Raw genomic sequence first — 26,078 nt, forward strand, 5'->3', positions numbered from 1 at the left:
TCCAATTTACCGTACGTCATTTCCAGGTATGCGCAGCGCCATATTTCCATCATTGTCTGCGATTCGGAACGAGGCAACGACATGCGAAGCAGACCTATTATATTATAAACGAGCAGGCTTGAACCAGAACAGTTCAAGAAAATGACTGGGGTGCTGATGTGCTCTCAGCTGCTATCTCAATCGTATTCTGTTTCAGAAGGTGCTTGGGCAGAGTCCGACAGACATAAATTCAGACGACGAAGCACCTTTTTCTCCAACATGAGCAACAAGCTCAGCAGTGACGTACATAGAAGGTCTAAAGCTGTCAAATCAAAGCGCTTTGGAGTTTCACTTCAGAGGACTGGACTTTCGGCATTGTGGATCTGAGTTTGGAGAATCTGGCCACTTGTCCTACCCAAGAATACCCATACAACCATATCACCACTTACAAAATACAAGTCGGTATTTTTCTTTAAAACACCAACAAAAGTCACTGCCCAGTAATTCTTACTTCACAACTTAACAGCTGAAGGTGGTTGAACTTACTCTTTCTTTGCTGTCCACCGCGTTGCAGTACAGCCTTCTAGCAGTGTGTCCCTCAGGACCAGCGAAGCCTTGGCCGTCCTCAGGCTGGGTCCTAGTCCCCACACGGCCTATGGACAGTGCAGTTCTGTACCTGCTGCTGTGAAGGTTCATGTTCGAGACACTCCTGGAAGACGGGAAAGGCCTCTGCTTCCAGCAGCACAACACGGGTGCTCTCCTACACTCTTCAGAAAGCTGCACCAACCCCATGTCGCCTCCCACCCTGTTTCTCACCTTCCTATTCAAGCCTTTATCTTTAAAAAGCAAAGAGTGTGAAGAAGAGACTTAGGGAAACGGCGAGACTAGTACCAGAATTCAGTCATGCATCTCTTCTGTGGGAAGGAACAGTGTTTATTTTTTTCCTCAGACCCTGGGTGATTATTGTTAATCATTAGGGGAGGTCACTCTGTAAATGTTAAACTGGCAAAAGACGTTGGTTGCCTTTAGGTTTATCATGAAGAGGAGACAAGCTGTGAGTTAATCTTGGACCTGAACTAAAAATGAATAATAAAATCATTCCTTCAGTCCTAAAACACAAGGCTCTCCCCGTGCTGTCGGTGTGTACTACGTTTCTGTACAGGATCCTGATCTGTAGAACGCGCCGTACGGGTGTTGTTAGTGTTGTTCTGTGCAGAGTTCTGTGTGTTAAAAAACTGTACGGGTGGCACAGTACTTGAGTCTTTTGCTTTGTCAGGATAGTCTTCAGCTACACTGTGACCCTGAATTGGAGGAATTGGTTATAAAATGGATGGATGGATGGATAAATGTTATATTGGTAATGTTCTGATGCAGCTCCCAGGAGCAATGTGCATATGAAGTTTACTGAGAAGTGTTTACGTGAGCCAGTGAGTGGAGGAACATCTGTAATATGGTGGCTTGGCCTGCTTTTCAGTACTATACATGCCTGCATCGGAACTAACCTCACTTTCCTTGACTCTTTTTTTAAGAGGTTTTCAATGGTGCTTCGAACACGTTTCTTAAAGGTCAAAAGAGAAAAGGTGCTTTTCCGCACAGACTGATATTTTAATTATTTTTTTTCTGTTGTTTCCGTGTTTGTCGAGAGAGCCCCCATCAGCAGCAAAGCCTCAAGCACGTGTACAGTACTTCTTCTGTGAGGACTACTAAGCCCACCGACAAGCGAGTTTAAAGAGATCGGAAGACACTGAAAAAGTTCACAACAACACACATACCTTTTGCTGCAAAACTGTTGTAGAGTTTCAAGCAGAGATATGTCAGGTGTTCAGCTTGGTGTTCTTTGATTTAAATGTACAGCTCTTCATAATAATGGGCTATTTTAAGCCCCAGAAATGCATTGCTTTTTGCCCCATTGTTTCCAGCACTGTCCAAAAGGGAAGAGTCCGATCATTCCCAAAAGTTCAGGGTGATCAAACGCAAGCATAGAAAGACCCCACTAACCCTTCACCTCTTACAGTAAAACGCCACAGCGCTCCTGTCACATTAAGGAAAAACGACTGCTGTAGGACTGCGCGATGAATCGTATTAAAGCTCATCAAAAAGCCTTTTCTGTTCAGACACCAGAGAGAGCCCGGCCTCAGCGCTCCTGCTCCAGCCTCTCTGGGCCCTCCACACCGTCACCCCAGTGCAAAACTCCCACTTCAAGTGCACAAGTACCTACACAGCAGAGCGCGTGACCCCAGAAGGTCAGGGGTGCACTCTCGGAATCATTGACGCCCCTGCCCCTGGGGTCCCGGTCTTTTGCGGCAGGGGTCAATGCCAAGACCTGCGCAGAGCACTCATAGTGGAGAATTAACAAGTGTGACAGCCCTGGTCCCCCCTTCCCGGCTCCTCGCCTTTGTCTTTTGAGCGCTGTAAATAGAGACATCTGGGCTGAGGCTTTTCAGCGCGGTAATTGAAAATGAACATGGATCAAGTTCTGGCCTGCTGTATTCATAAATCTTCAGGCCTAATTACATTAAAGGGGAATCTAGCGGCTGGCTCTATGGAAACAGCGTAGTCTATCAGCCTCGCCAATCATGAATCATTAAGACGAGTGTGTCTCTCTCCACTTCAGTTGCTCCGGATCAAGATTTTTTGGCTCCATCCCACTCCTCTTCTAGAAAAGGTAAAAAAAAAACGCTGTAAAATATTAACAAGCCCCTCTTGGAAATGAAGCACGGTGTAACCAGTGGAGACGGGCCTGTCAGGAAGCTCAGCAGTGTTTAGACTAGCATAATCACTGTGTGCAGTTCACAAATGGCTGCATTTTCCCTGCCGGAGAACCAGGAGAGCTCTTAAGTTTTATTATGACCCTTACTCGTATTATTATTGTTGTTATTAAATAGGACGTCTCTCCTCACTACGTTAAATGCCTTGAATGGTTAACATGCCCTTTTTAACAGCGCTTCAGTAATTGCAGGCACAGTGGTGAAGCAGCCTTCCTTGGGTGGAGTGTACTAAAAAAAGACACCTGCAGCTAATTGATAGTTTTTTTTTTCTTGTTTTGTTGTGTTCTTTTTCCCCCGCTTTTCCATGAGGAGAAATCTAAACACCCAAAGCACCGTATTGGCCATGAAGGGGAGGTCAGTACTGAGGCTGCCAGCCAGTGCAGGAATCCGCCATGCTGGAGGCTCAGACCCAGGAGTCTGTAGGGGCACCAGGGCACAGAGCACACCAGGGCAGGTCCAGCCAGGGTCATGGAGATAACCACCGTTATGGCCTGTAGTCTTGCGTCACTGCGCTTCAGAAAGTGATCTGAAAATTCCTCCAGTTGGTCCTGTGGAGCTGGGAACTATGTGGGTGCACTGTGCAACAGTGGGTTAGGTGGGTTAAGCACAGTAGAGTTGGTGTTGGCAGACCAGTATGTGGCGCTCTTTGCTCTGAGCCACAATTTCTAGCCCAGTGCCCCACCCAGTGCTGGTGACCAGAGACACCATGCTGTAGCAGGTGCTGTCCCTCAGATGTAGATGTTAAACGGAGCTACTGGCCTCTTCGGCATTTAAGATCCCATGGCCGTTTGTAAGAGTGAGGGTGTTTGTATTAGACTAGAAGACGTTTACTGTCCCAGACGTGGGAAATTAATTTGGCAATCTTGCTTCACAACCCTCACAAATAAAAAGAAAGAGACACACACATACACGTCCTGGCTAAATTCCTCTCTGGGACTGCACGATGTGGCCTCTTCAAAGTTCCTAGAATAATCTTACCTGCACACGAGTCAGCTCTGTGCAGTGGAAGAGGCATCTTTTTCAAAGCTGTGTTCATTGGTACTCTACATGGCACTAAGCTTGTTGCTAGGCTGCTGCTCAGAAATGTATGGGGGAACGTACACACAGCTATCAATCACGGCTGATTATTTAGCAATATGCTGTCTCAACGCTTTCTGACTCCACTGTTTCCTGTTCCAGCCCTTTTTCTTATCACCTGAGTCTTTTTCTTAGTTCTGAGTCTCCTACGGGTAGGAAGGGCTGGAAAAGCTAATGATGTTTGACCCATAATAATGGCCTAATAAACATGGAAATGAACTTTAATTCCCATTTGCTAATGAGGTACAAAATCACTTATGTATGCAACTTCGGTACTATAAGACAAGTAGATCAAAGAACGTATCATGCTCTTGTATTTTACAAAAACCGAAAATGTAACTGCAGACAAATATTTTTTTCTAATCGCAAACTTTGATATCTGGTTTAAGAAATGAAAAAATAGATTTGTGCATCATCCTCACCATCATTAGAAGACACACTTATAAAGGGAATCTTTTTAAAGAAACTTCAACTAGAATATACAGTGTTTCCAAGCATTGTACAATAATTCTGTTCAATTCAGTTTCTTGTCATATGCATAAGTGCAATGAAATGCATATTTGCATGTATGCTCCAATACAAAGACATTAAAAGAATCAGCAAAAGTCTACCCCACACCATGACCTACTTAAAGCAGTTCCAGAAGGCATTATTTTAACAATCTGCACAAAATTCACTAAAGGCTCTGGGCTCAGTACCAGAAGGATGTGGGTTCAAATCCCCAGCTGAGGCGCTGCTGTACGTCACTCAGATCATTCCAGGAAAGCTGTATAAATGGGGCTGCAAGTCAATTTTGTTCATGCAAATTCCAGTTCTTTTGCGCCTTCATAAGCCCATAGACCGTCGGGCTGGGAGGCAATTCAAATTGTGCTCTCCCAGCCTTGCTGGCTGTAAGGTAAATGCACAGAACAGCTGTAATGCAGTTAATGCATGAGAAACCAGCCCAGATACCCTAGAACAGGTGAGGAAGGACAGATGCACATGAACCATAAGAGGATAGTAACAAGCGAGAGGAAGCCTTTTGGCCCACCCCTAGCCCTTCTGGTAGTGAGTAGTTAATTGATCTGAGGATCACATCCAGCCTTTTCTTGAAAGAAGCCAGAATACTGATTTCAACAACATGGCTGGGCAGCTTGTTCCAGACCCCCACAACCCTTTGGGTAAAGAACGGCCTGTTCTCGGGTATATATGCACTCCCCCGCAAAGCAAAATCCAAAGTCTCTGGATTTAGGGAGTTGGCCTCAGTGAGCATTAAGGTTATCAAAAGCATTCAAGTTGCTGCATGGTGGCGAGCCCAGCTGAGATTTTTCTGCTGGGTTGAAAAGGTTTCTGCGCAGTGGAACTGCATAACGTGAAAGAAAAGCTGTCCTGCACTGAGAGGGCTATTGTTAGGAGTGCGGATGAAGGACAAAGGCCTGTGACCTGGGCTCTGCCTCCACAGCAGGCCCACAGCAGCTCCCCTCTGCAAACACAAGAGAGCCCTGCAGCAGCCAGGCCTGCCACCACATACCGTGCCACCACTGAGTGTGCTGCTATTTACCCTTCCCATTAATCTGTCAGCACTCTGGTCAAACATGCGCCACAATATGGTCTCTGCATTTCTCCATTAGTCACTGCCATGCTGTGTGGGGTTAATGCAGAGCAAGACCTGGGCCTGAGATCCAGCAAGTGTATGTACAAGGAGAGAACATCTGAAAATCGTAGGGTTCAATATAACTTCATGTTATATGGGCAATTCTATTTTATATTCTGCTATTTTATATGCACAAAAAAATCATTTTTATGATGAAATCGCACAATATCATTTCCCCGTTATCAGTTTCATAATCCTGCTCATTGCTTGCTCAGATTTACTTGCAATGTTTTGTATAAATTAATTGCAAAGGGGATCTACAGTATCGCTCTTGTCTGTGCTGTTTGATATACATCTTTACACATATGTGTATATGCTTAGAAAATAAATGTGAATGTAGGTTTCTGGGTGCAATAAATAAAAATAAATTCATTCGTATAGTCGTAGCATAAAGATGTTTTAATCTGATCATAAGAAAGAACCATCACAAATGTCATTAACTGTTTTTAAAAGACAACATTATCTTTTGATGCGGGATCCCAAGTTTTTAATTGCTCATACAAAGATCATATTCTCTTCAGGGGAAAAGAAACACTTAGAAAACTTTGGCTCACAACAGCTACATGAAATGTGCCCACCTGGCTTTCAGGACAATGCAAATTAACTAAAATAACTGAATAATTAAAAGCAAAAACACAAATGGTCCGAGGCAGAAGTAATTGCTCTGAAGGAACTGGAGGCTGAGCCAAAGCTCTCTGGAGTGTGAGGCAGAGTGAGAAGTGAGACATCAAACACAAGGTCAAACAGACAAATTCACACTTGCCTGCCTCGATTTTCAGAATGGAGAATTTTACTCTTCTATAAAAATGGATGCACCTTCTGAAACGCATAGACTGCTCTGAGCGGAAATGATTTTTTTCACGGACAAGCCAGGACTCATGCAGCACTATAGACATTTTCAGTTTCTTTCCAGAGAAAAGTGAAACACAGGGGCCTCCTCTGATTGTTTTGGACTCCATTGAACCTGTGGGCAGTGTGTTTCCCACTTATTGCAGATAATCACACAGAACTAGTGGCATTCCACTCCTGGCATTGTGTGGTGCTGCTCGGGCACCAGGCTGAAGGAGCGAGATAACCAGAGGGACATCCTCTCCCATCCCTCTCGCCGTTGTGTTGTGTTGTGTGTGCGGACTGAAACAAAAAGGAAACCTCCTGAGGGATGGAGAATTGCGCGTCTTAAAAGCCGGCTTCGTCCAAACTGAATGAACGTGGACGAGGGGAGTGGGATTTGCCAAAGCAAGCAGAAGAAGGCAGGGCAGGATACGGAGCCAACGGCATAACCTCACCCAGAAGTGAGATACAGCGTTCATGTAATTAAACTAAATCGATATTTGTTATTATGCTGCAGGAGCTGCCAAGGGATACGATTCTGATGCTTCGATAACACAAGTCACTACTCTTCCACAACACAGCTGTGTTTCTGATTTAGAAGTGGATGTCAGGCACTGGCTACATCGCCGGGAGCCGTGCATTTATACAGCCACAACTAAATAAACAATCGTCTGATTATTTATCTACTAGATTTTTCATCGCGGTTTCTTATTTAAGAAGCTGTCAGGCACAAACATGCCTGCTCAGTCTTTGAGCCCCTACAGCCACACAGCATGTCCTCCAATTTATTATTTCTTTCAATAAATAACTCTGTTCGAACTGGAAAAGCTTTTGTGGTGGTGGGGTGTGTGTGTGTGTGGGGGGGGGATTCCTCTTTTCTATGCCATCTATTTAAAATAAAAAAGGATCTCGTTGGATAACTGCTATACAGTGGGGCAACATGCATAGCGATTGTTTCTTTGCAAAACTTTAAAAAACATTTTCTCCGGTGAATAGGTACCTATTAGCCAATCTATTAAAAGAGAACGGCTTTCAGTCGCTCCTCGCTGTGCATCTTTATGTTTGAATCAGCCTTCAATGTCGACTTCCCCAACAATCGAGCCAAAGAGAAAGTATTGATATACGTAGTGCAACTCGGAGACAATAGCCACTCTTTCTCCTCTTTGTAAGCCCCAGGTGTTTGTGGGCACAGGGCTCTAAATGCATAAGAAAAGCTTCATTGTGTTGTGCACTTTCTTCGCCACTTGTTCTAAAACCTGGACGCAATGTCCTACATGCATTAACTGATCTCCATAAAAACGAAGGAACAAGTGACCCTCTGTGAGACTCCCGCCTGGCAATGCTACGCCATTAGTTCAGACTGCTTTGTAGCCCTGCATTGTTTGTGGATTATTCAGTAGTTTGAAGAAGAAGAAAAAAAAGGGGGGAGGGGGGAGAATTTGGGCAGAGGAGGGGGGGAGGAGGAGGAGGAGGAGGAGGGGGGGGGCGACGCACACTTTATCTTCGGAGCGTAGAGAAAAAAAAAAAGGAGCTACTTTAGAGCGAGTTACTGTAGCCAAGGTTTGGGAAACACCTGCAGACAGCACACATAGAAACCAAGGCAAAAAGCAGCCTCTTGTTTTCCTAGGCCGCCCCTCCCAGCTCCCCATGGCCGGGCTCGGCCATGAATCTGTGTGACAGCTACGGAGCTGGGGCGGGTCCGGGCCTGCGCCTGTGCCCAGGGCCCGCGCTGCCTCCCGGGGAGGGGGCGCCCCTGTGGCGAGAGGGGGGAACCCCAGAAAAACTCCGGGACGAAGTTGGAGAAAGAGGAGCAACAGGATCAATACGGCGGCATTGTTCGGCCCTGCTTACCTCCACGGGACACCATCTGCTCCCTGTCAATGGATCACCTGCTTGTCTGGGCAGTCGCCATGGAGACCCGGGGGAGGAGGGATTAGGAGGAGGGGGAGAGAAGGGAGGGGGGCTGCTGGGCGCGGGGGGGGGAGGCTGAGCAGCCCATTGCTGGAAGAGCACTGCCCCCCCCTGGACGACCCGGCTCTGCCGCCCCTGGCTTGACGGACAGCTCCGGGCCCGTTTCCCGCTGCCATCACAGTGCGTTTTGTTTGTCAGCGACATTGCTGGGGGAAAAAGTGACATTCATGGCTTAAAAGGGTGGGGTGGGGTGGGGTGGGGTGGGTCTAGGAATTCATGCTGGAGAATTTGGGATCTTATTGAGCTGCATATGTTGATACGTGGGCTTTATGTAAGAATGTTGATTTTGGGATCCGTCCAAAAGGGGGAAAAAAAACCACGGGCTACAATATCTCTCTGCCATTCAATAGCGGGGCTCCCGGGGCTACAGGACTAGAAAATGACAGCGCTGTGAAAGACCGTATGCAAGGCTGACAGACAATGACCTGGGGAGCCTCCCTCCCAGGCCGGTGAAAGCTACATACCCATCAGCGCGACTTCGAACGACCACAGAGCAGAGCTGCACGGCTGCCTTCCTCTTTCCTGACCAGCTCTGAAACAGGGCGGACTAGTTTGTGATGCTGGAAATTGTAACACCTTTCACATTACGGCTAAAGGAACTGTGTTTGATTTTGTCCCAAATATCATTTGTACTTTTGTTGTGACTGAGCATGATGTATTTTTCCAAGGCCTTTAAACTTCTTTTCATATATAAACATTGCATTAAGTATAATGTAATTCGTTTATTATATTATATAAATTAGCTTTTAATAAGTGAAAATGAAAAGAGATACACAGTACAAATATTATGACTGAGCACCAGAGTTAAATTAATCTTTGTTATAATGTCTAGCAGCTTTATTTTTTTCCTGTGTTAGTACTAATATTGAGCCTTACGGTAATTTGTCATTGTTGAATGATATCCTTTTCATTATGAAGGAAGCCTGACAGGCAAGCACTGTGAATCTGTGTGCCACAGGAAGTTACTCGATCTTTCACAATGTGCACAATCAATTAGTTTCTAAGGGACTATAGGCTTTGATTACTGAGTAAATAATAAGGTTCATCACAGCACTGGCGTAGGAGTTCATAAGGACTCATTAATTTAAAAAATCAACAGCAGGAGGTTCTGAAGCCCAAATACACAGATCTGAACATATCTCCATTCATGACAACATCTGAAAGATGACAATTTTAAAGGCACGTTTGCTCCTGATGAATAATACAGTTTGTAATCAAATGTAGCACAGATCACTTGCCAGTATAAGCAGTTAAAGTACATGTCCTTTCTTTATGGTTAGAAAGACATATTGTTTTTCTTATCATCTCTGGTAACATCTGAAAATGGTGAATTAATAAAACAACATTTAATTTAGGAGAGAAAATGAAAAATGCATTCAATTAGTGAAATGGTGAGGATTTGTAAATATACTGTAGTAGTAAAAAACATGCAATAAAATACAACATAATGTGTCTTACAGTGTCAGGAAAGGGAATATAATGGATTGTTTTTCATTGCCAAAAATAATAATAAAAATGGAACCAGGAATTGGCAAATAATAAAGATGGTAATTAGCCCAGCTAATTAGTGGTAAGTGATCTAGTCCTTTAAATGCCACAATAAACGTTTCATTGAGGAAACAAGGAACGACAAGGACACAAGAGGGAAGAAATGTTGATTTGTTTAAGAGTTAGCCTGTTAGCCAACAATAAACGTATGGGAGACGTTAACTGTAATGCTCTCAATAAGTGCCTTTGTTTCTTGTCTCCCGTCTTTCTGTTTGTGTCCAGAGTTTGTGTCTTTCAAAGTGTTCCTTCTGCAGCCCTGTCTGCGTTACTGCACTCACAGCCAGGGACGCTCCTCTTCGTGCTGCAGGAGCTCTGAAATGTCCCTCGAGGGGCTTTCCCTTCGTTCTCGGCCCGGGAGCCCGAGTCCAGGCCGTGGCAGTGTAGTGCAGACCAAAGGCACTGACCTCCTCCACTCCTGAGGATGCGTTAGCCCGAACTACCAGCACTGCCTCACTCAAATTTACAAATGTTCTAGTGCTTCACTTTTTTCACAGCAGGTTTTTGTGTGTCATTGCTGAACCTACTGAAGTAGTGAGTATAGCTGAGAGGCACTGCTTATTTTAGGCATCATTTCAAATATTTCTGTGCCAGACCTTCTGGATAGAGCCACCAACATCTCATTAACACCAACACTCCTGGACAGTCAGGGTTCAGGACTTCCCTGTTTTCCTTCCCTGCTTTAAAGGAGCAACATCTGTTTCTGTTGACAGTTCATAGCCTTATAAAGTAATAAACATTTGCACGCTCGTGTTCTCCAGAATCCAGAGCAAGACTTTGAGAAGAAACCTGTAAGAGCTTGAGGAGAGCAGGTTGTTCTGCCCCGGCGAGTGAACACATGATAGGGCTCTCTGTCTGTGCCACCTGCCCCCACTTAACAGGTATTCACCTCGTCAGCGCTGGATAATTAAGCCCTTTCCTGTCCTCAGTCAGACGCTCTGTCACTGGGCTTTCATGCTGTGTTGGAAGGGCTCCTTGCTCAACCCAGCCTGTCGCCTACTCACCCTGCACTCCGCCTGAACCCGTCTTACTCTGAGGCAGGATCCCCGTCTGTTTCCTGCTTGCTACAAGACCGTGGATGGTGTCATTAGCAGCCTTCCTGATCTGCCTGTCTGCCTGGGGCATTCTCCACCTCTCCTGTCCGTTTCATTTCTTGCGGACCTTATGATTGGACTCCTCAGGCTGTCTTACAGACGTATCATTGTCCCGGTCTGTGCTGCGTCGTAACACAGGTGACGTGAGATCACACACTCCTGCCTCATGCTATAAACGGGCATGACTACAGTACATGCACGACAACTCAAACTTGGGGAAGGACACTGTAGCACTACTCAACTGAACTGTGTGCTTTTAATGGTGTACCAGTATGCACAACCAGCACTATACCTTGGGATGTACCGGGCATTATTACTAGAACAAGAGCATCCTTCTGGCTTTGTACCAACCGTTCTTTAGCCAAAGCTGCTCTTGAAAGTGGCTGCTGTTGTGTACAACATTATGGGTTGTTCAGAAAGTTTGGAAGTACTCTCTTAGTACTGCTAGGGCTCAACAAACTCTGTACAAGCATCAAAAATGGAATCAACAAAATGGAATCATTTGGACTGGGATGGAAGGGGGGCATGTGTATTGATAGGACAAACTCAGCAGTGGACTGCTTATCATACATAATAATAATAATAATAATAATAATAATAATAATGGATGTTAGCTGAGAACCTCAAACATGAGCTCTGGCACCCTGGCTGAAGTCCACATACTGTACACGTGTCTGGGTGTGCCTCTGGACACAGCAGCCCCTTGGGTGAGCCCATGGGGAGCTCTACATTTTTTCCTTTTTGTGCAAGTTCATTGAGTCTCCCTCATGCACAAATAGGACCTCCTGGCTGTGACATACAATATACACGTTTAGCAATGGATTCCTACATAGAAATATTTTGATAATAGAGTTTTCAAGGGACCTAGTTTCATCCAAGATAATGTCAGTTGTTGGGTTTTCAAGTGGAATTTATTTGAGGTGTAGTATTGACCATTGACAACAGACCACAATCTGATCCAAATGTTTATTTGCATCAAGAACATACTTGGCCCTGGAGAGTTAGTTACTGTTACAGCACAAGTTTTTGTGCAGCATTTCTCATAGACAAAGACACCTGCCAAGGACAGAACTATACGTCTCCTTGCCATTAGACAGTGGAAAAAGAGTTCTTTCTCCCGTCTTCTGTCCTGCCCTTGCCTCCAGCACAATCGTGTTGCTTCTCTAACCTTTAGCCTCCCAGCTCCTCTCGGCCTCTTCCTCTGTTGGCCAGCGCACACAGAGCACAGTGGGCATGGGGGCATGCTGGGAATCCTCAGCTGGGGCCTTCCTGCCTGCTGAAACACCAGCTTGTTTCCTGCTGGCCCGGCAGAGCGCACGGGCGCCATCAATCATCAAGGCCAGACACTTCTGCTGTGCTCCTGGACACCGGGCAACTGCACACTCTCCAACGCGCCCCGGGGGGGGGGTCCCTCACTTGTTTCCACTGAAAAGGGCTCTCAGCCTTAGAAAGGCCAGCCCCTGGAAGTTAGCCATTACTCTTGCCCATCCGCTCCCAAGAGGCAGAGAGGTTTCAGCCCCATGGCAGGTGAAAGTATACTGGCCATCAGACAGGGACCTGCCTTTGTTCTCGGTTAAGAGGCAGCACAATGCCAGAAGGGCCTGTGGCCCGTGTCTGACAAGCTCTCCAGCACTCCTCACATTGACGAGTTCATCTAACGCCACTTTCTCAAGCACGTGTCACTGCGAACCTCCAGGAATTTCTTTTTCTTCCTGGGCCCCGAAGTGTGCCGGACTAAACAGATTATACTTCATGCACTCCCCTCATTTCTTTGTGTTCCAGTTTTCCTGTCAACCCACCTCAGGCTAGTGTCAGTCGGGACATTATCTTGTCTTCATGATCTCTGGCAGGCCGCAGGATAGTCCAGGCCCGTTCAAACAAATGAGGCCGCGCTTAAAGCACCAAAAACTGCATTTGTCAGAACCGGCCTTTGTGAACATCACAATATCACTTTTGTTCAGCTCGTCTGTGTTAGAAGAATTAGACTTCATGCAATAATAAACTGTAAGGAAAGAACAGGATTCTATCCTGGCTTTAGTTTGGCATTAAAGCCCTTAAATTGACTCCTGAAGACAGACTATCAAGGGAAAAACACACACTGCAGTAGACAAGACCGCGGTAAATGCAGAATTATTAACTTGCAAGTCCAATAAATCTATTATCAGAGCCTTGGTGAGTTATACTTGCACTGACTGTCCACCCAGAAGCAGAGGACTTCATCCCTTCTCCTCTTTCTTTTCCTCCCTCCCTGCCCTCCTCCCTCCCCCACTCTCACACACAGCCTCTCTCGTCTGTCAGGGGCCTGGGACCTAAGCTGTCATCGCCACGTGCACCGAGAAGCAAACCGCCGGACGTCGAGGAGTGTAAAATCACATTATACAGAGGGAGACTGACTTTCTCCGTCTTTCTTTCTTTCTTTCTTTTGCGGGCGGGTGCTGTTTCACAGCATGCAGTGCTGAAACTCTGCGCGGGGTGAAGCACCACAGAAACCGTCTTTTATGCAGAGTGGGAAAGTTCCATGTGCTGCCCTGATCGGTGCTTATTGTTCCTTTGATTAAACTTAAGCTGCGACAGTAGAGGCTTCCAAAACCCTTGTTTTTTTTTTTTCCTTCTGCCCTTTCTTCCCAGCACAGCACACACTGAACGCAGCTTGGAGTTGTGAGTGCTGCTGTATGCAGAGTGGCACAGAAATCTTTACAGAGCATTTCTGGACAGAGTGCCATGCCCAGAAACTGGCTGAACGGCTCTTGTCTGCAGCAGCAGCAGCAGCACGGCTGTTTGGCCTCGATCAAAGTCTCCATCCCTAAATAAGCCAAAAATGAATATAAATGCTCTGTGCAAAACAACCCTCCTGTGGTAACTCCAGGGAGTATCACTAAAGCCTCAAGATCTTGAGATTGTGAGAATATTTATTAAAGAAATTTTCAAAGCTAAGTTCTGGATGCTCTAGCATGCAAAACTCTGCTATACAGAGAAACACACAAAAAAAAACACACAAAAGTCTGAACATTAGCTGACCTCTATCAGCACAAGCCAGCAGCCATATCACCCTGCAACTCACAACTGGCAACCCACTGAAGCTCAGCAGGTGTGAGCCTGGCCAGTACCTGGATGGGAGACCTCCTGGGAAAAACTAAGGTTGCTGCTGGAAGAGGTGTTAGTGGGGCCAGCAGGGGGCGCTTACCCTGTGGTCCATGTGGGTCCTAATGCCCCAGTATAGTGACGGGGACACTATACTGTAAACAGGCGCCGTCCTTCGGATGAGACGTAAAACCGAGGTCCTGACTCTCTGTGGTCATTAAAAATCCCAGGGCGCTTCTCGAAAAGAGTAGGGGTGTAACCCCGGTGTCCTGGCCAAATTTCCAATTGGCCCTTACTAATCATGGCCTCCTAATAATCCCCCTCTATGAATTGGCTATATTACTCTGCTCTCCTCCCCACTGATAGCTGATGTGTGGTGAGCGTTCTGGCGCACTATGGCTGCCGTCACATCATCCAGGTGGATGCTGCACATTGGTGGCGGTGGAGGGGAGTCCCCATTACCTGTAAAGCGCTTTGAGTGGAGTGTCCAGAAAAGCGCTATATAAGTGTAAGCAATTATTATAATTATTATTATTATTACAAGTAAAGGGATATACATTTCAAAACCACCTCTAGCTCCCTCTAGTGTTGAGGGCAAGGTTCCACCTCAGCACGAGACACACAAGACTGTGAAGGCTACAAGATAAAGGCAAAGGGCTTGTTTCCAGTGCATGAACTTTAAAAAGATTTTAATATTGCAACGGACGAGCAACTGTTTGCTGAAGAGACATCATTTCCCTTTAAAAACACACACAAATGTATTTCAGTACTTCGGGCACCGATGAAGGTGGAGTGCAGGCAAGATTAGAATAGGGATTTTAGCTGTCTGTAAGGAAGGGAGCTGCAGGAGAGGAGAGGATTGGGTGAAGGGAGGAAGAATCGGGGTGAGATTAGGGTGTGACCTCCTCCTGAACTTGTGTGCAGACTCCACACTGTGCGTTACAGACCACCGATGAGTCAATAACTGGATGTCACCGTTCAACCTCATTAGGAGAGCCGAAGGATACGCTGCACCAGGGTGGGTTATCAAATCTCTTCAGGCATGTTTCTGTACAACAGGTCTGCGCGACGCCCGGACCCGAATGAATGACAGAAGCCCTTCATCTCAGTTATCCCAGAGGGATGTTTATCCTTAAGGCACCCATGATGATGTACATTAACTGCCCACGTGAAACACCTTCATGAGATTCTGGGATGAATTAGAGTTTAACACAAGGGACAGAAAGGTCACATGGCCTCCTCATATGATTAACGTTTTTGTGAAAGAAAATGAAAACTAAAAGGAAAAGGCAGATCTGAAGGCCTGATCTCAAAATTGCCTTTTCTTAATTTCGACCCCCCCACTTTCTGCATAACTGTATAACTTGCGTGCTGTGCTCATCCGATGGCGCAAGATGTAATTCACTAGTCTATCCAACCAGGCTGCTGGTGAAAGCGTTTTGTTTATTAGATTCACAAATGTTACTTGAAAGAAGCCATTCTGTTTAACATTTTCTCTTCTTGCACTACAGCTGGGTCAGTGATATTGTTGGGGCTTTAAGTGGAAGAAGAAATACTCATTGTGAGACTTTGTATCATAAAAAGATACATACTAAGAGGCAAGCTTACTAGATTACGCAATTCCAAATAATTACATTTTTGACATCTGGTAATAAACGAGCGACTGTTCTCATATTATCAGTTTAATTACATATAATTTGATAGTAATTCAGTGATTGTCAGTGCACTATGTGGCAACACCCATGCTACAAAAAGTTTGCATTTTTTATGAAAGGAAGTTCTCATGAAATTATTAATGGTCATTGAATATTTACTGGCCTCATCAGTCATCACCTGCCATGGTGTCAGACACACAATTAGGAGCCACTTTCACATAGTTGACCTCCAAAATATGTGTAAAAAGTTGTGCCACTGCCCCAGTGAAAGTGGCATCTGTGAGGCTACAGTTGTGCCACTATTGTGGAAGTTCTGACACACGCAGGGAGTTTTTCCCCCCACAGACACGCCAGCGTGCCCCTCCAGCCAAGGTGAAGAGCAGAGCTGCGCACAAAGGAAGAGTTGTTGTTTCCCTGGAGCACAACTGCTGGAATGAATATCTCCTCAACAACAGTTCATTTAGCAGCTGCCTGGCTGTGTGGCTGCTGTCGTCTGTGATTCCCGCAGCTGTTTTTAGAGTTTGTGCGTCTCCAGCGAAACTTTAACGGACGCTGATCTACCAAGTGAGCTATTTTTGGCGAGAAATTAAACTTCAGCGTGAAGGCGCTGGGGGGTCACCACTGTCCCGGCTCCTGTCTCTGGCGTTTGAAAATACAGATTCACATGGGGTCATGAGATGCTGAGCCATTTTTTTCCCAGCTAGCGGATAGGCAATAAAACTCTTCTAACCTGTAGCCATGGGTTTGAAAAGAGGCTGCTGATCTAGATGCAGTTAACAGTCAACCAGAGGAAAGCAGTTCTCCCTGGAGCATTCCTTCTTAAAACGAGATACTGCGTCTTTTTACACATGTCACATCAACAAGGGAACTTGCTCTGCAAGCAGGGAGTGGGTCTGCTTTATTAGCTAAATTGGCTTAGAAAGAACAGCTGGATATTTATTGGTAACAAGAGGAAGGCAGGGGTGGCAGCTTAATTCAATAAGAGAATGTGTCAATTAGAAAACCATTTCCTTAGGGACTCCAGTGGAGAAGTGGTTATCAGATTTCTCCTCCGCCAGCGCCGGGGGCTGCAGGCCCACAAGCCAGCGATGATGACAGGGTTCACCACAGAGCAACAGGAAGGAACACGTTCATCCGACAAAGCAGTCGGGTCCACAACTAACTTAGAACCGGCAGCGCTGGCCAAAAAGCTTCTTGTTGTAATAAGTCAAAGTGGAATTGTGCAGGCCTCACACACAATTAAAAAATGTATATATATATATTACAATGAAATCTACAAGCCACATGCTGATCATAAAGTTTCAAATTCAGTGCTTGATGGCTCCAAGGAATCTTCTCGAAGAACCTCACCCGTTAGCAACTTGCATTTGCGTTGAAGTTTAGATGGGATCTGGGCCGCAGTGGCATTGTGCTTTAAGTGTTAAGCCCACTGTATGCTTTTGGAAATTATTCTGTTAAACAGCCCACACGCATCCAATAGCGACTCTAAAAAAACAGCTGTCCGTTATTACCCAGCTGCCCCCTCCCACTCCCGTCAGGTGTGGCTCCTGGTCCTGAACCCAGCCCAGCCTTCACTCGGGACAGGATTACCTCTACATCTTCACTGCAGCGAAGCCAAGAAGGACATTTATTTTAACAAGCATGTGCAGCAGATATGATTACGGTACGATATACTCCACAGACGTTGGGAGAATGCTGAGTCTGGAACAGAGAAGACTACGAGCAGACCTGATGCAGGTACAGTGTACAAAATCCATTGGGCTAAGTTTGAGGAAATCTTCAAAACCAACAGTGAAACAGGAATCCGAGCGGCACAAGTGGAAACTCAGTAGACGTGCATTTAAAATCTAGAACAAGACATTTGAAGCCAATGTCCTGGCTTCTTTCAAGAAGAAGGAATATCCACAGATTAATCAGCTATTAACTACCAACCTTGCTAGATAAGCAAAATGGCTTTTCGTCATTTGTAACCCTTCTAATGTTCCTATCTTCCGTTTCTTTGAGATGATGACCTGCCAGTCAAATCAAGTTCTAAAGGTTTTGTACTATGTCTTTGATCGTTGAAGGAAGAAGGTGCGAGTTTCTGATAGGGGAAAAAAAGGCTTTCATTTTTTAGAGCAGCATGTATGATATCTTATCATAACTTTTTCAATTTGCAATTTCTGAGTCTTGCTACAGTTGACAGCCCAGTTTGGAGTGTACTTACTCTACCAGCTCAGAGTGCAAAACACTCAACTCGGCAAACCAACCAACTCCACCTCCATACTTTTATATATTTTTACGCAAATTGCCAATTAATTAGGTTTTTACTGATGTTCTTTTCTATATCAACTATGCTTTGTTGACCATATGCCTAATAACTTCAATGTGCATCGTGAGACTGTTCTCTTTATATCTTGAAGAGGGTAGTTATGTCACTGTTTGTTGACTGACAAAGATCAAGCAGAGGTTAATTCCACACTGAGAAGCAGAAAAAAAAAGACTATAACAACATTTTGGCTGTGCCAGTAAATAGTTTCTCCCTCTTGGATCAGTAAACCATAAGAACACCTTCACCACAATGTGACTTGTGGACACAGTGATGTTTCTTAAGTGAAGAGCGCACACACACCAGGGCATTTGAAAGTGACAGTACAAGCTCACAGCGTGTGAAGCAGCACTAAACCGTACATGGCAAGGATCAAAAACCCTTCATCCATTCATTCATTCCTTAAACACTTTGTCAAATACAGGGCTGTGTGGGACCCAAAGCCAATCCACCCAGATAGCACCCTGAGAATTGAACCTAGGACCTCGGGGCTGCAGGGCAACAATGCTAACAACTGCACCACCATGCCACCCATGAACAATCACATTTTAATAGAACGGTATTGATCCTTCTCAGGTGTTCCCAGATATTTGTGATTGGTAATGAGTTATCTGGCGAGACATTGTCTTCCTTTCTCAGCCTCATCACAGTAAACTACAGGCAGCAATTTGAAAGGCTGGGACATACAAACTGGATCACAGCTCCTTAATGCTTTTGTTGGAGGGATGTTGCCACAACACACACACACACTGTTGTGGTCTCTTGCAAGCTTCCTTCCAGTAGGAGATTAGTGATACTCTCTGACCGGCACACAACTCCCATCAAAGTCAACAGTTCTTAAGCAAAAGGATTAAAACCAATATAGCAAACAAGGCTAAAAAGGTCAGAGGAGATCAGGAACTGTGCTCCGGACTGCATGGCAGGCGTTCTGCAAGATACGCCTCACAAAGACTGCTGGCAGGGCTTTTCTCTTCTCAGCCTGGTCCCTGCAGCCTCTCCACGTATCATCCCAGCTCCACACTCTGCTGGAGCCACAGGCAGGCTTCGAACAAAGACACACCGCATGGTCATCCCCGACCGAGAGGAATCTGCCCGACACGTCAAACCGGCTGACCTCAAAGTACCAGTATACAGCAAAGTCATTATTTTCCTCCCATTGTACGACAGAAAAAAAAGGGTTATCCAGTCCTTTGTTGTTGACGTTTTTTTCCCCTTTTACTTTCATGACACTTACATTTATTCTAACTCTGCATTTTTATCTGCCAAAGATGTCTATTGTGCGAGCGGAGAAAGAAAATTGAACTTTTAGTGAAAATTGCAAATTGCGTCATTTTTTCTTTTTTAACTTTTAACTTGCTGCTGTAGCAATTTTCAGTTTGAGATTAAAGCTGAGATTACTAGCTCGGAGCTTGGATTATAACAAAGTCGTAAAGCAGCTGTAATTTTTTTTACAAATGGAACTATTGTCAACTATCCCCTGACCTTTTCCTTGTTCATTAATAGTAAATTCACTGCTGAAAATGACTTTGACTGTTGAAATGAAAAGTCTAATGAATTTGGGGGAGATTAAGGACTGAGATGACTTTAGAAGACACAGTTACAACAGATTTTGGTTTTTGATGTGAAATTGTATTCCCCATCCTCTTTTAGAGAAGTACTGCATCAAACCGTGCTGTTGAATTGCTCCCCTGCTGTGGATGTAAATTGAATTATTACTGCTGTATTCCGTCAACTGCCAACATGTGGTACGAAAGGGCTACCTATGATTAATGTAATTATAACCCAAGAACAATTAGATAATTTGTGAATATCAGAATGTTTCTTTCATCAGTACTTTTTTTTTTTTAAAGAGGGCCTCAAACATGTCTGATGGGATCAGAGCTCGCGACAGCAGCTCCACCACCAGCAGAGCAAGCGGAGCTGAAAGCCGCCGTCCTCGGGCGAAACGCAGAGCGGCGCCCTCTTGTGGCGACGCAAGACGAGCCGAGGGCGGTGCTGCGGTCGTCACCCGCCCTGGCTGTCCGACGGGATCTCCCTTTCGCTCCCGCGTCATTCCGCCCCAGGTGCGTCGGATACAGCACTCCAGCCCCCGGAAGCACAAAGCCAAGCTTCCCCAGCGCAGCGTCACGCCAAGGGCTGCGAGGGCCAGCTCTACCGCGAGACGCTCGGGTCAGGCTCTCATTGGCCGTGCGCGGGATGAATATTGATGGGAATATTCGGGCCCGGGCCTACCTTTTCCCTGCGGGCCCATGAATTCGGGAGGGGCGTCCCCTGCCGTGGGGGCTCTCTGTGTGTGGGCCGGTGTCGGTGTCCGCGGGGCCTCGCGGAGCCCCGCGCAGCTGGTAAAAGCCACACAACAGCCCCGCCCCTGAGGCTGGTGGAGAGAGGCGGCACACCAGGAGCGGGCTCTGGGGGCCCCCCTGTGGGCGCTGTCCAGGGGCCCCTGTCCGCAGGCCTGCTCGGAGCCCGTACTGAAGATGGGGGGACCTGCGAGTCAAGAGAAGTGGGACTGCTGTTAAAGTGATCTGGCCCCGGACGGCATTCACACACGGAGCTACTGCAGGACCATCACTGCAACACATCCCGAGCGCTTTTCACTGTTGTTCCGTTTTCCCCCAAACACAGGGCGTTGTTCTGTATGTCCAGCGCTGCGGTCCTTGGTCCAGGGGCAGTATCGCAGCCCTGTGGGAACCCTGGATTGTCTTTCAAAGCTCAATACCTGCGCAGGTGATACAAGCGCCTGATTGTGCGGATAATCCTTCAGGCAATTAGGTTCTTGAAGTAAAAGAGGCGAATAAAAACTGAGTGAGATGCTCACGAGTCAAAACATCTGATCCGAACTCATCTGCCTCTGAAACATTTGACTCTCGCACTGACATTGGGTTCTTATGATCTGATGAGGTTCTATTCAGAATTCACTGTTCCCAGACTCTTGAGAAAGGCTCGATCTTTTGAATTAAAGCTCGTTCAAGTCTATATCCCCTTTATTAAAATAACCGAAACAACTGGAAGCTGTCAGATTAAGAACACAGCCGTTAGGATACTCTGCCAGAAAAAATATCAAGCATTGATATATAGAGCCAGGAATCATCATGTTGCTTATCTTATTACAATATCCTTACAACGGACCAAGAACGGCATGCAACATTAATTTCAAACAGTGGCTCATTCAGCAGTAATTCAACATCTTGGCAAACTTTGTAAAGGGATCAAGCATTAGAAATCAGCAAAATGTGTAACGATTAAACTGTCGCGTTTGCTCGTTCTGTTTCAAATTTTGTTCCATCAACACTGAAAGTGCGCAGAGTGATGCAACAGGAGTGGCTGTTAATACCTCACAGCCTTACAGCTCCAGGGTCCCGGGGTCATTTTCACACTCAGAAATCTGGGTGCAGCTTGCATGGCGTTTGAGTGGTTGTGTGGTTTCTCCCACCTCTCCAAACACATGCCGTCTAGGTTAGATTGGCTGCCCCAAACTGACCCTTATCCTGTGTCCCTGTGATGGACAGGCACCCTGTCCAGGCAAGAGACCAGCCAAGAGCTCTCAGTCCTGCCTTAGAAAGCCATCTAATGTGAAAATCTCTATGTGCGAGAAGCCAGAATAGAATTGAATACCAGGTTTACAAAAAAAAAATCACATTTAAAATTTGTTCTGGCTACCGAGAGCAGTTACTCTCGTAACATAGTTTTTTTATGGAGTACTTGAACTTAGTTCTGTGTTTGAGCTCAAGTTTTTCAGGTTCAGTTTGTCACTGAAGGCATCACTGCACTTGTCAGATTCAAGCAGTCATCCATTCTCAAGGTACAATCAATACAGTCACCTCATCAGAGATTAGAAATAAGAGGAAAAGGAAGTTGAAGGAGAAATATTTCTCTGGTACTGTAGCTCCCCCTCTTGGACTAATGTTCAAAGTGCAAGCTTGTGTTGTAATTCCACTCTGAGAAGTTTTTTTTTAAAAAGTAATGAAAACACAGAAAAGAAGTGAGATCTGTCCTGCAGAAAAGCTTCATTAGGATTTTTTTCCTGTGCTTGGCAGTGTTCTCTTAAAATTAGTTTATGACTACAAGCAGAATTTAAACCGCAGTTTAAAAGATAATGTCTTTCATTTTATGAATATTCTTATTTTTCCATATTCAGACTCTTGAAAGATTTACACTTCCAGCAGATTTTATTAATTTGACTTTTAGCTTGTTTTCTTTAGATCTCGAAATATAATTGTGCACGGTCCTTTACTAATTAATTCCTTACACTTATATAACTCTTTTCTGGGCCCTCCACTCAAAGCTCTTTACAGGTAATGGGGATCCCCTGCACCACCACCAGTCTGCAGCCCCACCTGGATGATGCGACAGCAGCTATAGTTCACCAGTACACTCCTCACACACCAGCTCTCAGTGGGGAGGAGAGCAGAGTGAGGAAGACAGCTCAGAGATGGGGATTATTAGGAGGCCATGATTGGTAAAGATCAGTGACTGGAAACACCCCTATTCTTTCCGAGAAACGCCCTGGGATTTTTAATGACCACACATAGTCAAGACCACAGTTTTAAATCTCATCCGACAGCACCTTTTTTACAATATAGTGTCTCCGTCACTATACTGGGGCATTAGGACCCACACAGACCGCAGGGTGAGCGCCCCCTACTGGCCCCACTAACACCTCTTCCAGCAGCAACCTTAGGTTTAGATTCAAAAGGTGAGCTCTAACATTTACCCACTTATTTACTTCATATAGAGTCAATAATATCTACAAATCGACAAAACCTTCCAGTCAGACTTCGAGAACCACTGACTTAAAATCACGTTTTATTTTATTTAAATTTTAGTTTTAAATGACGCTGTTAAAAATTAATCATAATTAAAATTTGGTTTACGGAATGCATAACGTGGTCAGTGTTCGTCTTCAAACCTGCCTTTGCGCCGAGCTATTTAATTTTAAGAAAAGTAGCACTGAAATAGAGGGTCTCCGCAGAAATAAATATTCTTACTATGATCTTTTAGCAATTATAATTTACAAGCTGTGGTTTAGCGGTGTTTTCCCCAAGTGTTAGACACCAAATAATCCAAGTGTCGTGATACTGACGATATTGACAGCGGACAAAGTGTAAAAGCGATTTGCAGCTTGATCTAAAAGGACTAACGGTTTTTTTTATCCCCCACAACTGACTGGTGTAATCTAAAGTCTTATAACGTTAGAAAGACGTAGTTGGCTAATTAGCTTTCTTCAGCTGTAAAGAAGGATAAACGTTTTTGTTTTGTCGTTCCTTTTACTTTACTTTTTGGCGTGGAATTAATCCGGAATACATGTTTGTTCCTCTGTAGCCCTTACGCTTGAACCTCTTGGAAAGATCATCCTTGTCAATGTTACGAAATAATGAGGAAACGTGCGTTTGGTGTTTTCTTGAAAAAAAAAACGGGTACACCGGATGAAACCGTGCAGTCCAAAGGTCTGGAACAACTAGAAAAATAATGGAACCATAAACAATTAACCCCACCAATCGAATTCATTTTTCATCCCTTGTCCCAACGGGAGTACTGTCTCTCCGCACTCACCCCGCTACATGTTCCGCTCCTCGGTTCCGGCGGCTGCTGGGAGCTGCGTGTAGTTGCGGGATTTCTCTGAAAACAGGGAGACCTCCAGGTCAGCCTGCAGGGAACCGGCGGAGCTTCCATAAACCAACAACACGAAATAGGCAGGTTTGGAATAAAACGCCGTCCGTGTCCACTTCCACCCACAGGGGGGAAAACAAAATGTTGTCCGCCGACCCACTTCAGGGAGCTGCGCGGGGGCTTGGTTTCGATGCCCAGGAATGCTGCAGGAAACTCATGGTGCTGTCAATATTCAACCTGCAAAACCACAAGGCCTCAAGGCGCTGATGACCATGTGGAAACGAATAAACTGCTAAACTGTTTCCATCTGAACCTGTTTATGGTGCATTAACGAGATGAGGCTACTAGGCCAATCTAGCTTGTTTATTAATTAATCAATCCAGGATCTCGGAGTCTCTTGAGGGAAGGCATGTATCTGCTTCAACCAGGTGCCTGGGTTTAGCTTGTGGCACACTCCTGCAGCCCTTTGTGTAAAGAAGGGCGCTCTGGGCGCGTGTTCTTCTTGTGCTACAGCTGGCCCGCCCTGAGCAGTGGCTCCAGACTTGTGGGGAGGATCAGAAGACACCGCGGAAATCGCTGGCCCCAACCATAAGCAGTGCAAGAACCGAGAGTTTAACCGGAAGAGTTTTTACCACTGCTCCTCGGTAGTTTCACGACCGTGAAGTTACATCCCTCTATGAGTCTAAAGGTCACTCCTGCCAAGCGGTGTGCTGAACATCAGCTCGAGCTCAGAGTGCAACGCTGATGGAGTTAATATTCAGCTGCTGCACGGCTCAGATTCCACAGCCCTCTCACCCACACCGGTACACTTACACACTCCTGCTCAGCCCTGCCGTGTCCCTCTTCATCTGATAGAGCAGGAGCTGCAGTCCTGGCCCCCGATCGCCTCACACCTGCTGGCTTTCATCCCAGTCTGAAGCCTTACTTGGCCTGACGAGGTGCTCGACTGGAAGATTTGCCGTTTTTTTTTTTCCCTACTTTTGACAATTTAGAATTTGATGTTCCTTTGTGCCCCAGGTCCAACTCCGGCCCTGGGGGTGCTGTCTGTGTGGAGTTTGCATGTTCTCCCAGTGTTCTCATGGTTTTCCTCCAGGTGCTCTGGTTTCCTCCCACAGTCCAAAGACATGCTGGTAGGTGAACTGGCTTCTGGGAAAACTGGCCCTGGTCAGAGTGCGTGTCTGTGTCTGTGGGTGTCCTGCGATGGACTGGCGTCCAGTCCAGGGTGTACCCTGCCTTGCACTCATTGCTTGCCAGGATAGACTCCTGCTCCCCCGCGGGATCCGGTACTGGAAGACCGGTGGAAAATGGATGGATGGAATAATTAGGAGGTAACGTCCAACATGTTTAAGAGCTGAAAACGATCAGAGAGTAAAAAATTGATCCTGTTATTAAGTCAACTGAGTGTTTGTCTGTGTAACTGAGATCTAGGCTGGAGCAGGAACCGGCAGGTGTGTGGTTATCAGGACCCCTGTGTCTCCTGACTTTCACTGCAGGTAAACTCATAGCCAGTTAAGCTAATTGTACCACTAATTGAACGAGTTGATAATTGTTAACAGTTTTCTGCATTCAGGGCTTAATCCCACACATAATCTCCTTTATGCGTTTAATGTCCAACAAATATAGTGAGCACAACTCTGCTGCAGTCTGGTGTGAAAGGGCTGCCCCTGTAGCTTTCTAAACCACTCTTATTGTTTATTTATAATTTCAGACAGATGAGCCTGACACCGTCAGACAATCTAATAATAAGTCTTCTTAGTGCTGCATTGATCCATCCGTTCAGCTGAGTGAGAGAAGAGATGAATCCTCGCCTCTAACACGTTTCATGTTAATTTCGTTTAATTTAATGCTAATTTAAAACAGGCTGGACGACAAAACATCGAACTGCACTACTTCAGCCGTGGGGCGTGAGTGGCCTTGCACCGCCGACAGCGGCCACACGGTGTCACTGTTGCAATCGCAAACGTTTGTTGTCTTCAGGCAAGAATAGTGCACTTTATTCTTTTTTGAAGATTATTTCTATTCACATTTCAATAATAATGTAGCGACTGTATCCATGCTTCCTACATACATTCAACAGAAAATACTGACCAAGAACAGCGAGCCAGTGTATTTTACTAGACGCCCGAGCAGTAGGTTCTTCACCTTAGAGTCCACAAACATCTGAATGTCACCCTTTAAACGAGGCACATCCTTGGATTGCAACTATAGGAAAGAAAGCATCAGTTCCAGAGTTAGAAAATCGTAGGCGTCTGCAGCGTTTCCCGAGATAGGACTGTATCTCTGATTTTATTTGATAGAGATGATAAATGTCGAAATAGGTCGTAGTAAAAATAATTTGGAAATAAAATAGGCCTTATAAGTGTACAGTGTGTCAGTTATTTGCATTGTATTCCCTTTACAAAATTTGTGATAAACTCGGCTTTTAAAAGCTTTTGAGGCTGAGCGCAAATTACAATCCAATATACAATATTACACAACTCCTGACCATCTTCTTTCCTCTGTTTTCGGTTTCCTCTTGAGGACAGC

General features: G+C 45.5%; 1 protein-coding gene across 3 annotated transcripts in view; it reads right to left on the reverse strand.

Moving 5' to 3' along the window:
- The window catches only part of LOC148655381 (uncharacterized), a 134,824-nt gene extending 108,863 nt beyond the window's left edge, over positions 1-25,961 (reverse strand). For 2 of the 3 annotated variants that reach the window (XM_088645981.1, XM_088645980.1), the window contains exons 1-2: positions 23,496-25,961; positions 20,175-20,429 (exon numbers count right to left, since the gene is read on the reverse strand). In XM_088645981.1, the coding sequence (XP_088502107.1) occupies positions 20,175-20,429; positions 23,496-23,615 (375 nt within the window). In that variant the 5' untranslated portion in view covers positions 23,616-25,961. Of the gene's footprint in view, positions 1-525; positions 900-20,174; positions 20,430-23,495 lie in introns of those variants that run through there. The other variant, XM_088645982.1, reaches the window with a different exon arrangement.
- Positions 25,962-26,078: the final 117 nt, after the last annotated feature.

This window comes from Lepisosteus platostomus, chromosome 9 (assembly GCF_059453375.1).
Source record: "Lepisosteus platostomus isolate fLepPlt1 chromosome 9, fLepPlt1.hap1, whole genome shotgun sequence".
Taxonomy (NCBI): Eukaryota; Metazoa; Chordata; class Actinopteri; order Semionotiformes; family Lepisosteidae; genus Lepisosteus; species Lepisosteus platostomus.